The sequence below is a fragment of the Scophthalmus maximus genome, chromosome 13, assembly GCF_022379125.1.
Source record: "Scophthalmus maximus strain ysfricsl-2021 chromosome 13, ASM2237912v1, whole genome shotgun sequence".
Lineage (NCBI taxonomy): Eukaryota > Metazoa > Chordata > Actinopteri > Pleuronectiformes > Scophthalmidae > Scophthalmus > Scophthalmus maximus.
In genome coordinates, this window is record NC_061527.1 from 18,545,968 (window position 1) to 18,559,539 (window position 13,572).

The following is a 13,572-nucleotide window of genomic DNA, read 5'->3' on the forward strand; positions in this document are numbered from 1 at the left end:
CATGCCTCTCAGCCGAATCTACATTTGAATGAAAAGCACAAGTCATTCAGCATTTCCAAGAAATATGATCCTATACGGCATATAGGCTGCTACGATACTTAGTTTTTTACCGACACTAACACTCACACACTCACAGAATTCACATGTCCATTTCCTCCAGTGCATTAAACTTCCAGTTGAAGCCTGCAAAAAATATATATATATATATTCGACTTGAGATAAACCTCACACTGGCTCCTGTGGGGTTTCGCGCACCTCTTCGTCTTGGTGTCACTCAATCCCTGGTAGGACACCATCTGCATATTAACCACTATAGGCAGCACAGGGCTGTTTTCTAAAAATATCCAGAGCTCATCTGTTCACTTGGCATTTTAGGTTCTACCGCCACGACCTGACATCTTTGTTTTTATTGTGATTTAAAAAAAAAAAAATCCCCCCCACATGCTTTTATCTCTGTGTAGTATCTTGGGGGAGTAAAACTGAGCGCATGATCTTAGAAGGACATTTGATTTGAATGACAACACAATAGGTCCTGGAATGTCCTCGGTGATCCTGTACGAAGCTGCCTGCTCATTTCAACCGTTGAAATGAGAATAATTACAGCTAATGCACTCAGCAGACAGTTGTTCCTCCCTGACGAGCCGTCATCGCACCGATACCATAGTCTCAGCCCCCTAATTTTCCTAGCGGCTTGCGAAGAACGCATGCAGCCAAATTCATACTTCAGGCTGAGGAGAACAGATTGAGAATCTCAGATTTCATTCATCCAGCTGCTATTGCCCGCTGATTTTGACAACACACCCAGGGACGATTTGGGTCAAGCCTGTCTCAAATTAGATTTTTGGATTCAGCCTGGATTATTAGAAGGATCCAAATGAAGCACAAGTACTGATGGCAGCAGCGAGTCAAACACAGTAAACCCTCAAATTAGAAACACGGTCAGTCTGAGATCACCTAGTTTACAAGGCCTAAGTGACAGTAAGCATGTGAAGGCATGGGAATTCACTGTGACATTATGAAAGGAAATGTGACAGGGGATTTTTTAATATTTCCCCCCTAAATATTGTTTCTCAACCACTGAACCCATTCCATAGCTCAATATTGATTTACCGTGCCTTTTTCTGATAGGCATTTAATTTAACCCTATTAAGAAGATTGTTTCTCACAGGACAGAACCCAACCATCTGGTGCATCAGGTTATATTTATTACGTTTGCCAAGGAGGTTATGTTTCCAATCAGGCATATTTATGGGGGGGATATATGTGAGTGTTTGTAATTTGTTGCAGCTTGATAGGCTTTAAGGGGACTGTTGGGGCTCGCTTGGATGTATGTGCTGAAGTTTACTATTGAACATTGATTTTTCAGGTAAAACACTAAAAAACTATTATCATCAGGAGCAGATGCCTGGCAGCTGATCTCCGGCTGCAGCTTTTTATAAATGGACCACTATGATGTTCTCATGTTGTTCTTGATAACAAAACTAAAACAGTCTAATGAGGACAACCAAAGGAAGAAGAAGGTTTCATCCCTCCTGTCCTCAGTTTTGTCCAGTGAATTCATCAGGACTGTGAATTACTCTGGATTACTGGACTAAATCACTGAGCTTGGTGCCACTGGTTTAAATATCGATGTGCCGGTGATGACCTGCTCCTTGCAGACACCCTGCTGCCTGCAGCTCAGGTCTTTTGATCCCAGTCTGCTTCATGTGTCTGGACCACTTCGGCTTCTGATTGCAGACTTCAGCCTTTGATCAGTCGCTGCCTGGGCGGACAAAGACGGGAAAAAAGCGTCAAGTGCGCAGTAATCACCCGAAGAGCGCCGGAAACGGCCTCATCTCTTTGTCTCGTAAAACATGCAGAATATTTTGGAAAGGATTTTTGTCTAATGATTTCTGAATTACTAAACGTCCGCATCTCTTTTATGGCTCAACCACAACAATCACAGGCATGTGCATATCTCACCTGTGTTTTATGTCTCCTGCCTTTTTTTGTAAAGACACACGTGGATTTGAATATAACTTGTTGTGGCAGGCAGTAGTAACCGTAATCCAACACATGGAAATAGCCACTTGCGCGCATATTTCTTTATCTGTCGATTGGGCAGCATTCGACCATCGACTGTATATAAAACCCCAAAAAGTGGCACTTCGAGTTTTATTTTGAAACAAAGACCGGATGTTGCACTCGGGAGTTTAGTTTTACACTAGCACGCTTGACTTCGTGTGACAAAACGGTGTGGACTCCGCTGTGCGCGCACATCCAGCTGCCAGCGCTGTTACTACAGCGGCTGAGCGGGCAGAGGAGAGGGCACCCACGGGGAATACACTTATCTTTATACATCTGAGACTTAATAATAATAATAATAATAATAATAATAGATATAACTTAAGCTCGAGTCTCCAGGTCACAGATCTGTTAATGGACAATTTGGGGGGGGGGGTGTCTTGATGGAGTCACAGGTCCTCAGTCATGTGTGACTCTTTGACAAAGTGGAGCGGAAGGTCCGGGCGCCCGGGTGGACTCGTCCCCGGCTCCCGCGCGTGACACCACGTTGGCTCGGCGATGGTTGGCCTGGCGACGCGCTGACCATGGGCGGACTGGGCGCGCATCTGCTGGAGTCCAACTCCAGCGGCAACTTGACTCCCGCGGTGTCCGAGGCGGGCGCCGCGCTGCCGGGCTACCTGGTGGTGGTCTTGTCGGTGCTCATGGTGACGCTGGTGGTGGTCGTGGTGGCCGGCAACGCGCTGGTCATCATGGCTTTCATCGTGGACAAGAGCCTGAGGAATCAGAGCAACTACTTCTTTCTGAACCTGGCCATATCTGATTTTCTCGTGGGTGAGTTGGTGCCCATCTTCTTCTTCTTTGTGCCCCCCCGACATTTGGCTTTTGTTCCCACCCATGGATGAAAAACCAGTGAAATGCTTATCACGCCTCATCCCCCCCAAAAGATCATTGTCATTTTCCTGCAGTGTAATTATAGTGAGTCAAATGTGGTTTCCCCCACGATGACCTAACCGTCCTTGTGTTACACTGTGCTTGAATACATGAGTAGTATTTTTGCAGAGAGCCTCAATTTTCTTTTAGTTGGTGAGGCACTCACCCCCTCTCAGTGTGCTGCTCTCATCTGCATCATTCGATACATGACAGCCTTTTCTCTAATGCAACAATCATTGCAGGCTGCTTCTTGTTTCTAAAATGTCTTTCACTTACAGTAAAGGCCTACTCACTGTGGGCGTTCTGTGATAGGAACAAGTCGTCTTTTGGCAAATTGAATGGGACTCACGTGCTGGAGAGGTCTGAATTGTAACGTGGTTGTGTGTGCTGGGATTCAATCGTCATGCAGAACGTGTGTGCGTGTCTGTTCCAGGTGCCTTCTGTATCCCGGTGTACATCCCGTACAACCTGACGGGCCGATGGATGCTGGGTAAGGGTCTCTGCAAGGTGTGGCTGGTCATGGACTACCTGCTCTGCACCGCATCCGTCTTCAACATTGTCCTCATTAGCTATGACCGCTTCCTGTCAGTCACAAGGGCTGTAAGTACAGGCTGTGGAAGTGCCCATTTACACACACACACACACACACACACACACACACACACACACACACACACACACACACACACACAGGCGCACACAAAGGTAACTGACATGCTGCCACGGTAAAATTCTAAAGCGTCTCACTCCCAATTTACACTCCCACTTTTATTCCATTACATAGTGTCTGGCTTTAATCCATAATTTAGTCCAGCCAGTTAGAGGAGAGGAGTTGACCTGCGGGGGTTAATCTGGTCAGTAAACACTGTCTATGCAAACAATGTCTGTCAACTCAGTAGTCCAAACATGTGGATATAATTGACTTAAAGGGGCAGTCCACCGTTTTGACGTGCTAATTTTATTTGATGAGTACTGCTCGCTCTTTTACTAAGTAGTTCACTACATTCACTGTCTGCCATGTTAATGAAGCATCCACATTGTGTGTATCCACTATATAGTGTCCACGGCATATAGGCTGCTACGCTTTCTCTTTGACCAAAATTACAACAGCTGACAGAAGCAAAATGCTGATAATTAATGAAGGTCTGAAATCCACATTTTATGCTCCCTACTAACTGAATTAAATAAAAATGTGAATTAAATAAGGGCGTAATTTCAGACACAGCTTAAATTGAAAAGCAAACCCTGGTGTTGTCACAGTGATGTCTCAGGGAAATCTTAATTAAGGACCGAGTCTCTCTCTCTTCCTCATCTTTTAGGAGGTGGAATAAGTGAGGCGTGGAATAAGTGAGGCGTCTAATAAGCGACGCTATGGAGCTGCATTATGGGAAATAGAGCGTGGGGTATAGGGTTTCTGGGGCTCGACTGACGCTAGAAACTCTTCGGGATATCACAGCCAACCATTTGCTTGTCACTCTCACTCTGGTGACCTGCCTTTGCAATGCACTCTGAAGACTTGGGGCCAGAATTATGTTTTGGTGGCTCCATTAAATTTTTATTGTCTCCAAAAAGTGGAGTCATATCGCATTTACGAATGGGTCTGGAAACTTTCGGTGCAGTTGCAGAGCAGACCCACGACCAATCAGAGCAACGGAGCGTGTGATGCCCGGAAATATAGATTAACTAAAAAAACCAACATGGATGTCGTTGGTGGATCCAACAGCAGCGGCCATCTTGGTTGTTAATAAAAAAAACGCTTCAGTGGTGCTTCTCTGTCAGTCATCGTACTTAACCTGCCCCATTTTAGATAAATGGTTGTGATTGGCCAGACCCGTCTCAGACAAATAGAAAGTGGGGGGGGTGGGTCTGGTTTCCAGGCTAGTTTGCAACTTCATTGTCTCCCACTGACAATCCCATCTGATGCAAACGCAGAGAGACCTTTGATGGTTTCTAGCTGAGAAAAGATGAAAATCTACAACAACAAAAAGGACATTGGTGACTAGAGGAGCCCCGCCAAGTGATAGAGGTTAGACCGAGGAGAGGCGAAGTGAAGATGGAGCAAGTGAAAACAGAATAGTGGTGATGACGAGGGAGGAGTGGATTGGGAGAAACCAGATGTCTCTTTCACGCTCTTGATCAATGTGGCTCTCAGCCTGAATATATATGAGGCTCATGAGTTGGGCTCCCTTGCAGCGTCTGCCTGCCGCTCTGAGGCAGCACAATACCAACAGGGCGTCATTTGAACGAGACACTCAGAGCAGAAGCCAGTGCCTTTGTTGGCCTGTTAACATTCCACACGAGCAGCTGTGGCTATTTGAAATGTAATGCTCAGCAGCAGAGTGTATGTTCACGGTGTGTCACTCTTGAGTCACACTTGTGCCCCTCTTTTGGCACAGGTTAAATACAGAGCACAAAGGAACATGACCCGCCGGGCTGTGTTCAAGATGGTGGCGGTGTGGGTGTTGGCCTTCCTCCTCTACGGCCCAGCCATCATCTTCTGGGAGGCGGTCGTCGGCCAGAGCATCGTCCCGCCCCACGAGTGCTACGCCGAGTTTTACTTCACCTGGTACTTTCTGCTCAGCGCTTCGACCTTCGAGTTCTTCACCCCGTTCGTGTCGGTGGCCTTCTTCAACCTCAGCATTTACCTGAACATCCATCGCAGGAACAAGAGCGGCGGCGCCTGCGCCGAGGAGGACGGCAGGGCCCAGAGGAACAATAAGAAGTCCGGCGATGCTGGAGCCTGGTCTGTGTTTTTTGTCAAAACTCGGAAGGTGTCGTCCAGCGAGCCCACCGCCATCTCTGCGGTCATCGAGGACGATGACGTCCTTTCCCCCTCTTCCTGCGGCGAGCCAAACGCCAGTCAGATACTAATGCAGAGGGTGCAGTGCTCTCCGAACAGAGTCAACTCCAGGCTGTTCCAGCACACGGCCTCGTGCATGGCGCCTGGTCGTCGGACACAGGGGTCCCGCCTCTCTCGAGACAAAAAGATAGCCAAATCGTTGGCCATCATTGTCTGCATTTTTGGGCTTTGCTGGGCTCCCTACACTCTACTGATGATCATCCGCGCGGCCTGTAGCGGTGAATGTGTGGCAAACCACTGGTACGAGATCACATTCTGGCTCCTGTGGTTGAACTCCGCCATCAATCCGTTCCTGTACCCTCTGTGCCACAGCAGCTTCCGAAGGGCTTTCTCAAAGATACTGTGTCCTAAAAGACAATCGGTGCAGCCTCAGATTGAGGCTCAGTCTTGTTAGATGAACTCGACGACACTTCCACGCTGTATGAACGCAGTAACTGTCGTTGGTCAAACACTGTAAAAAAAATAAAATCCATATACTGTTCTTCCATCAAAAAAAGGAAAAAAGAAAGATGCAGTTTTCAAAAATAAGACAAATGTTTACATAAAGTGAGGATTGCCACAGTTTATCTGAAAGCAATAAGGCAAGACAACGTAGTCATGAAAAAAGTGTCCGAGAATAAGAAATTGCAGTTGTGATATATATTTACATAATACATACAGTATATATATCATATATATTTACATATATATGATATATAATACGTAAATGAAAGTCAAATTAATTGTTATAATATTCGTAATGAAAGGATAAAGCAGAGGACTGTTGTGGCACCGATTGTGCTTGATTCAAGTGCCCCTATGAAAGATTTTCATCTCTATTTCAAAAAGTTAAAAAGTCCCCTCACAATGACAATCTCTGCAAGTAGCACACAAAGAAATAATGTGGGCAAGGGGTTTGTTCTCACCGTTGAGCTCTTAAAGTTCTGAAGGCTGTGAAATGAGGACTTTTAGGCAGCGAGACAGACGGTGATTACCATCTTTTTGTCCAAGAAAGTTACGTGCATTAAAATAAGCACAGCAGAGGGAGACGACAGCGTGGGCAAACATCCGTTTTTTTCACTGGGCCACTGTTAATGGAAAATAGTTCAACTACAATTTATACAGTCTTTAATGGTTTATGGTTTTATAAGGTTTCATGGCCCCTCTGCACATGAAACCCTTTCACACAGAGTTTTGTATTCATTGCAGTTAATTCGAGGAAGAAGGCCATTTGCTTGTTTTTCATCGTGCGGCAACAGGCACAGTGACACGTGTGGAGCCCCTGAACCCAAGAGACGAACCTGCATTTGTTCACTGAATACTGAGTGTTCTTTTCTTTCTTTTTTTTTTTACCACAGAGACGTTTTCTATCATATTATCTGAATTAGGTGAGCGGAGCGGCAGGGTGAATCAGCTGTCATCTGCCAATACTGAATCTGCACTTACTTACTTCCTCGTTGATGTTAAAAAATGTACAGCACTTTAAAAATGAGATCAGCATTAAAACTTTTGTACTATGATATCTGTGCCAAGCTAGACGGTTGTGTTCTTTAAGTGTTGTATTCATTCAAATACGACTCAAACTGCTACTTTAGTACTTTGTATGTAGGCTATGAATGTGTCTGTGTAAGTAGTTGATTAAAAAAAATTTAAAAAACAACTGCCTACAGGCTTTGTGACTGTACATGTCATTGGTAGTTTGTAACACAGGTAGTGTAGAAGGAATAGTTTGACATTCTAGGAAATAAACCTTTTCTCTTTCTTGCAGAGAGTTAGAGTAGAGAGAAATGATTGATAACGCAATGTGATAGTTTGCTTACTTTAGCATGTAGACGGGAAACAGAGGAAGAAGCAGCCTCACGACTGTCTGAACATAGTGAAACCAGCGTCTCCAACGTCGGGTAGGTGTGGGGGTGATGTTGAGCTGCAAGAGGTGATCGGACGCTATAATTCACCCGAGGTGGTGCAGACAGAGGCAAGTACGTGTCCAAGTTGAAAATGTTTGGACTTCAGGACAATCCGTCCTTATCCCAAGACTTAGTCAGAGACGAGAAAAAAAAGAGTCTCTGGTGTATTCACTTAAACACCACCACACACAGTCACTGTACCCGTGGATAGGTGGCTCACAGCTTACCGTCGGTAGATTGGCCGCTTGGGGCAAATAAGACTGCACAGCTCGGGAATGACACAAGGAAAATTCACCTTTATGCTACCTGTCTGCTGGGACACATTTGAGATCCCATCGCTCAGACCACATTAAGGGCTGGTCTGGGTCTGGGATGCAAGTGGCCACATTCTTTTTTATCAGTGTGAACGCAAACGCATTTTTAAGCACCCGCCTACTCAGCTGACCTGCATGGGATTACCACCAAACCGAAAAAATCTGTGTTTCCACACGTGGCCCATAATAACTCCATTGACCGCCACATGTCGATTTTCCAATTTTTCTTTTTCTCATTACTTCAAATGAGTAGGAACTTACTTGAAGGGCTTGTGCGCAGCCCACTGGAGTTGCTCAGCCACTCCTTGACCGGCTCTCCCTTCTCACTCCCTCACTCAGACATGTCACTCAGGCGGACCCGTCCGTCACAGTGAGACTGGCTAAAAACAAACATCACTTGGTCTCCACAAGCAGAAAAAGACTCGCGTGCTTATTTGCATATAGAGTGGGGAAGTGAGATCTGATCACAAGTGGCCACTGGAGACGCATCCTCATGCCAGGTGTGAACTGAGGGGCTCACAACTGTCCACTTGGGCCCAGGCCACTCGAGACAGGGTGTTCACACCAGGTCGGAGAAGGGAAAGGTTTGTAATTGTTTCTGTTAGTTGTGAGGACAAGGTAAGGCCCACATTAGCCTGTTCGAGTGAGGTGAGTGGGTGGAGAGGAATCTTTTTTGTATTGTATGAATCCCACTCGGCTTTTGTCCTGCGCAAGATTAATACCTGGGAAATATGAATGAATTCTAATGTGTCTTTAGAGGCCAGGTCTTCACAAAACACTGAACACTGCCAAGTGAAACAGGGAGTTCAGGTTTTTAAAGAATGCTGTCAAGCTTTTATTATCTGATAACAAGCACAAGATAAATGAAAGGCATGTCAGAACTACAGGGCTTTGACCTTTGTTACATATTTACTGTGCAGAAGAACAGACTCAGGATGTGTCCGGAAAAGCATCCTTGGGGATTTAAGACTGCCCGGAAACCACGCTGTCGCTCTGCGCTGTGGGAATCATGTGGGACAATTTCACTTGAGAGAAAGACAGAAAAAAACTCACCCCTGGAGACTGTTGAACTCCGGGACACACACTGTACTGAAGAAATCAAGTCCTGGGGGTAAGAGAAGTTACATTACTGTATCAGAATGACGAGGGCTTCGTCCGGCTCACACATGCAACATTATGTCATCAAAGTCAATCACAGCAATAAATACTGTACAGAAACAGGAATACAAGGCGTGTTGTGTATTCAAAATGTTTTCATGGCCAGCTCAAGGTCCAGCATTGAGACAGTTGTAACACAGGGACAGATGCAGACGATCAGTACCTTTGGGTGACATCTGTGAGCAGCATCATCACATTTTCCATCTCTACCTCTGAGCGTGGATACCACACACCACATTAAGTGGCTTTTGTTTTAACAAAGTTCCTTCTATTCAAACACAATCTAGAGAATTTTTTTTTTAAAGCTGTCTTGTAGCCCCCTCTCTCTCCGAGAGCTTTTGAGATTAAATAGATTTTTTTTTCGGTCTATGTGGCGGTGATGTACTGCCACTGACCCCATTTAATAACAGTGGTTTAAATATAGCGGTTAATGTCGGTGTGGAGTCACAAAACTGACACTATTTTCCCTGAACAAAAAAGATGTGAGACACATGAGACACAATTGGGAAAGGACATCTGAGTCGAGGAGTGCAAAAAATAAAAGAGGGCGACAAAGTCAATTTGAAGGCATTTCTTGAAAGGTCAGCTGAGGATGAGATGAATAGACTGTGGTTTGGGTGACCTGTGCAGAGACGCAGGTGGACTTGCAAATAGAAAACAAATTGCTCAGCGCCGGTATTGACACTGTGTCTGTGCACTGTGGGACACCTAAGAACCAATATTCACCGCCTTTCAAAAAGAAAATTGGAAGCGGTTTGCATCCTTCTGGTTCACATTTGGGAAGCCCTGGGATAAATGGTGACAGTTACATAATTGTTACAGAAGGAAATCTCAGCTGAGGCACAAAACACAGATGAGGTCCTCAAGGACTGGAGAGTGAACACACAGGCCCGTGGCTTTTCTCTTTGTGCTGAACGGCTCAGTGTTTTGGGAGAGAGGCAAATAGCGGGAACACAAATCGGCCTGCTGCTCCCCGGACAAGACCGCGCCCTTCGAAGGAGACGAGCGAAACACGCAAACGCGTCTTTTGAAAACAGCAAGAGAAATAGAACACTGAAATGCTTAATCCTACGTGAATTCTTCACACTTAAACGTCAGCATTGTATAGTTTGTTTCTGTTTAGTTAGCTGACTGCTGTAAACCCAACTTAGGCCAACGTCTTGACCATGTTCAAGTTAAGTTGGAGGACTTTGTGGAAAATGGGAACATTTCTCTTACTTGGCTTTTATGAATGATATTTTTTTAAATTGATTTTAAGACCAGTTCCCAGCAACGGGGTTTGTGCTCCTCTGTTGTGATACGGTCAGGATGTCAGGCGGAGTGAAGGCCACTGAGGGGACACAGACAGGAACCATCCCACTCGTCTTTGCTGAGACATTGGTGGAAAATGACTGACAAGTATTTGCTAAAAATCGTGAACCTCGGTCGTCATAACGCGACCACTGACAAGAAATAAGGATTTATGCCCCCCTTTCATGTTTTCATCATATTAAGTCAAGCCATGTGGAGCCCCGAGCTCTGTGAGGTTGTACTCAGGGACAGCAGTGCCCACAGTGACAATAACAACACGCTGATGTTAAAGCAGCTATCGTTTTTTATCTTTATTATAACTGTGAGAACAATGTGGCATGTGTGAAATGGATCGCCTATGCAGGGTTATTATCTGAACCTTCAGGGGCATTTCAAGGGCCCCGGGGGGCCCTACATCGGACCGGGGGCTCGTTAAGGGGGCTAGGGACCGTGGTCTCTTTGCATCTCGTCTGCACAGCCCATCTTAGAATTTAAGGGGGCTCTCAGAAAATTTTCATTGCTGTGAACTAATGTAATCAGCTATAGTCAACTATTGTAAGCAAACATTTTACATAACACCATATTACGTAATATGCAAATGAGAGACAAACTAATCCAACTCAACTCTGAAAGGACATTTTATTATTGAGTTAACAAGAATTTGTAAAAAAAAAAAAAAATCAGTGTGGTTTTCAATGGCTGATGAATTGACCTATACCGCAACCAATAACGTCACTAAATTGGAGACCCCCACCCATAGAGTCTTGCGACAACCTTGGGGGTCCCGATCCCTATTTTGGGAAACTGTACCTCCATTTACCAAGACCCCCCCTTATCTCCATCAGAGTGTGCAACACATGGCTTTGCACTTCACTAAAACTCATTTTTCCAATGGGGAGACAGTTTGCGGGGGATGATGTTCAGTGGGTAATGTGATTTGAGAGCTCGAGGCAAGGTGATCCTCCAATGCAACGCCCCCAATGCTCCCTGGTCTGTGTTTGCAGAGAGATCCTCTGACTACATTTTGACTAAACTGCCCAAGGGCGCAGATAAACAAAACATAAAGTAATGAGCATGACCCGATAGCCGAGCACTGACTTCGATAAACAAAGCGGACGCTATCATATTACTGCTGATGTCTGTGGCGTTAATTCGATATTTTCTCCCGGTTCACTCAATCAAGACGGAATTAAAATAAACAAAACGAAGTGGAAACACGGTGTGTTTCTCTGGTGATCTTTTTTTCGCTTTTTGTGTGTGTGTGTGTGTGTGTGTGTTTCTTTCATTCGAGCAGAAAACATGATGGTGTGACATGAAGATTAGATAACCTGTCGGTGCACGGTGCGTCCCACCTGATTACTGCCCGCTGCTCTCTACAGTGTCATTACTCTGAAAACACCACCACCACCACCACCACAGGCAACAGTGATTTCTGTTCTCCATCCCTTTCGTGGTTATTAAGGTTATTATCTTAAATGCTTGTTTAAGTTGAATACTCTCCAGCTATGTCATTATTTGTATCTGTCCTCCATAAGTCTGTTTCTGATAACCTCTGTCCAACCTAATTGAAGTCAAACATCGGCTGAAAAGCAAAGCGACATCATTCTGAAGCTTTGGCAAACACGGCAATATAATTAATGGTGTGTGTGTGTGTGTGTGTGTGTGTTGCGAATCTTTATCTTGAGAAAGTTGCACATTTACACGTGTGATTGTTTGGAAGAGCAGCCAACCCAGTGTGATAAGCCAACCCCGGCTGCAGGGGTCATGTAAACCACCGTCCCTCTCTGCTGCCCCTACTCATGTTCACACACAGAGGTGAGCTGAGGATTCGGTGCAGCCTGATGTGTCTGTGTCCTACATCCTCTTGTTTCACTCACCTGTCACCTATCGCTCACTGAGATGCTGTCACGACAGCATTTTTTCCATCTGTCCTGATTACATTTGACCTGGTTGTTATGCAAATCCATCACACCGAAGTGAGCAGCGAGGAGGAAGAAGGGGGGAAAAGACAAGAGAAGCGAATAAACAGCTCCACCCGGATTAGTGGATAAAAAAGTAATCTGGCTGGTATGAATACGCTGATGCCATTAAGGGTGGTCTCATTCCCGAGAAGTCAGACACTGAGGTGGAGGACACCTGTTCCGACTGTAAACATAACGTGAGGATCATAATGAGGACCTTTGTGGTCTGCCAACTGTCATCTGAACACGAAAACATTAACTTTCATTTGCACAGCACTGTGTTTTTATCAAATCAACTTCCTGTACTTTCTCAACAGCCTTCCAATTGAAAATGAATAATCTTTATTAGTAATTAGCACCAAAAAGAAACTTGGACATTTGTACTGACGATACAATAGAAAGTTAATTTTGGGGCTTTGGTCCAATTTATATAATGAAATCATCTATTATCAATATTGTTATATTGACAATGGATCACATGACAACTTGTATGTAAGAGTGTATATGAATCCACATTATCCTCCAGCTTTGCTTTCTCTTCAGCTCAATTGCAGTGTATTTGAACTCACTGTTTGGGTTTTTCGGGCCTACAGCTTAATTTCACTTTCACCACAATCACAGCCTTGTTGACCCAGCGCCAACAGAAAGACACACACAGATAAATGTTAATTGGACTTGGTATCAATATTGTGCTTTTTCTAGTCTTATCAACAACTCAAAGTGCTTGACAAAACCCAGTGACACTCACACACGTCATACAGCGCTTCGAGACATGCATCGCATTCACACTTTGTCACCGCAGTTGTCAGAGGCAATTTGGGGTTCGGAGGCTTGAATATTGGACTTATATTCATCAGTTGACAGCTGGTTATTAGTCGATGATTGTCTGTACGTTCCTCACTATGAGCAACACTTCACACAGACCTGTCATTTGATACATTGTCATTTTGTCAAAAAATATATTGATTAATAGCAGTAATAGCAGGGAAGAGCCCTTAACCCTCAACAAATGGATACATCCTTCATATTTCTTGTATTTCAGTCAACTGGGAAACTCCAAGGCTGAAGAGCTCCTTTATTGATTGTTCAGAATCCTCATAAACCATGTGTGCGTGTGTGTGTGTGTGTGTGTGTGTGTGCCACTATCATAAACCCTCTTCACTTTATAG

The 13,572-nt window shown here is 44.8% G+C and overlaps 1 protein-coding gene across 1 annotated transcript; it reads left to right on the forward strand.

Moving 5' to 3' along the window:
* The first annotated feature begins 2,253 nt into the window (after positions 1-2,253).
* On the forward strand, positions 2,254-7,433 carry LOC118318113 (histamine H3 receptor). The gene is made up of 3 exons (XM_035647456.2): positions 2,254-2,835; positions 3,368-3,534; positions 5,331-7,433. Exons 1-3 carry the CDS (start codon positions 2,589-2,591, stop codon positions 6,186-6,188), a joined length of 1,272 nt encoding a protein of 423 aa, XP_035503349.1. The 5' UTR covers positions 2,254-2,588; the 3' UTR covers positions 6,189-7,433.
* The last annotated feature ends 6,139 nt before the right edge of the window (positions 7,434-13,572 follow it).

Excerpts from the sequence above, each read along its gene's own strand:
- LOC118318113 (XM_035647456.2), top strand. The coding sequence starts at position 2,589 with ATGGGCGGACTGGGCGCGCATCTGCTGGAGTCCAACTCCAGCGGCAAC. Across the intron at positions 2,836-3,367 it reads CATATCTGATTTTCTCGTGG|GTGCCTTCTGTATCCCGGTG; the intron begins GTGAGTTGGTGC and ends TGTCTGTTCCAG. Across the intron at positions 3,535-5,330 it reads TCCTGTCAGTCACAAGGGCT|GTTAAATACAGAGCACAAAG; the intron begins GTAAGTACAGGC and ends CTTTTGGCACAG.